Below are 1,858 nucleotides of genomic sequence, written 5' to 3' on the forward strand. Positions count from 1 at the left end.
TCACTTTCTGACTCAAGGGACTCAATACACACCTTGTCCTCTGAGATGTCCATCTATGGGCGGGGTTGAGGAAAAAAATCTATCAAAATCTGTCTTTGTGTGTCAACCACTCATATAGAGGTACAGTAAAACAGTTACTGTGATATACAGGGGGCAGCACTAGGGTGATGGTTAAAAGAGTGAATATTAAAATGAAAAGTTGATATCTCAAAAGACACTTTATATGAACAGGGTACAGAATAAACAGAAACAAAATAAAATAAAAAAACTATATTTTCTCACTAGTTGAAAGAACTATATTGCACTGGTTAAATATTGGTTATGCATTGCAATTTACAAGATTTAGGAAATGAATACAGTTTAAACAATAAATTCAGAAAATGTACACAAAAAAAGTTTGAGTGAACTATTTCTTTATGTGATTATTGTATTTAATTAATTTTTTTAATCAAAAATACAGTACAATAGTAATATTGTGGAATATTACAATTTAAATACTTTATATATATATATATATATATATATATATATATGTTTAAATTTTATTTATTCCTGTGATGGTAATCATTACTCCAGTCTTCAGTGTCACATGATCCTTCAGAAATCATTATATTATGCTGATTTGTTGCTCAGGAAACATGTCTTATTATTATCAATGTTGTGCTGATTCATTTTTTTTTTTAGGCAACCATAATGCTATTTTTCTCAGGAATTTTGGATCCATAGAAAGTTCAAAAGAACAGCATTTATTTGATCTCCTTTGTAACATGATGTCTTTACTGACACTTTTGATTAATTTAATGCATCTTTGCTGAATAAAGGTATTAATTTCTCCAAAAAATTTACATAAATAATAATTAAAAAATCTTAGTGAGCCCAAACTTTTGAATGGTGGTGTACATTACATAAAAGCTATACAGTATAACCCTGACTATTATTTATTTGGCCTTTACTGATTTGAAATTTAGTCTGTACATTGAGGTTGCAGATTTGTGGAGGGTATGAGTGAAGCTTTCTCCCGAATGTAATAAATTCCCCTATAAAATACAGACACGAGATGAAGGTCACAGTGAGCCAGTGTTCAAGGGGCTGAGATACGGATGGGAGTTCACACACAGTTCAGACACGACTGGGACAGCGGCGTGCCTGTGGGCTGAAATGGGGCGCTTGGGCGATTGTTGGATTAAAAGGACAGTAACGGATGAAACACAACTATGAATCCAGCATGGATGAGCCCAATAACAAACCTCCTGTAACTCGTCCTCCTCATTCTCACTCTCTTCCAGCTGGGGACAGAAGCCAGATCATACAGTCAGACTGAAGCTAATGTGTGCCACCATACAAATACGAGCCTGTACCACCTTCCTAACCAGAGAGCTGTGGCCAGCAGATGTCACTGCTGTAGAGTAAACCTGAGTTACGTTTGATCCGTTTTTTTTTTTTTAAGATTGATATACATACATACTGAAACGTGGATGCAAATGGGATAAGCTCCTTTAAAACACTTAAGTCACCACTGTTTTCTATTGCTCAGTCAATGGGGAGATAAACAATAATAAACATTAATTAATTTAAAATGCTTTACTAGTCTCCCAGTGTAAAAAAAACCCCTGAAACATCATTAAAACCTGATCAATGTAGAAATATAATTACAGTATAAGTATAATTGCATAAGATAATAAAACTTACTTCAGAAAAATATATCGAAATAAATGAGAAAATTAAATACAAGATTATTTTTCTTAATGTTACTGCCCAAGTACATGCTTAATGAGGTTTCATAATTTTTTTTACTGGAACAAAATAATATCAAAAGTCAAAAGATTATATATACAGTATATATATATATATATATATA

At 32.3% G+C, this 1,858-nt stretch overlaps 1 protein-coding gene across 1 annotated transcript in view; it reads right to left on the bottom strand.

Moving 5' to 3' along the window:
• The window catches only part of LOC107555513 (protein unc-13 homolog B-like), a gene marked incomplete at its 5' end in the record, with an annotated part of 34,086 nt that overhangs the window by 4,769 nt on the left and 27,459 nt on the right, over positions 1-1,858 (bottom strand). The window contains 3 exons of the mRNA XM_016238336.1: positions 33-53; positions 149-159; positions 1,076-1,286. Of these exons, the coding sequence (XP_016093822.1) occupies positions 33-53; positions 149-159; positions 1,076-1,286 (243 nt within the window). The remainder of the gene's footprint in view (positions 1-32; positions 54-148; positions 160-1,075; positions 1,287-1,858) is intronic.

This window comes from Sinocyclocheilus grahami, unplaced genomic scaffold, assembly GCF_001515645.1.
Source record: "Sinocyclocheilus grahami isolate Dianchi unplaced genomic scaffold, SAMN03320097.WGS_v1.1 scaffold536.1, whole genome shotgun sequence".
Classification (NCBI taxonomy): Eukaryota; Metazoa; Chordata; class Actinopteri; order Cypriniformes; family Cyprinidae; genus Sinocyclocheilus; species Sinocyclocheilus grahami.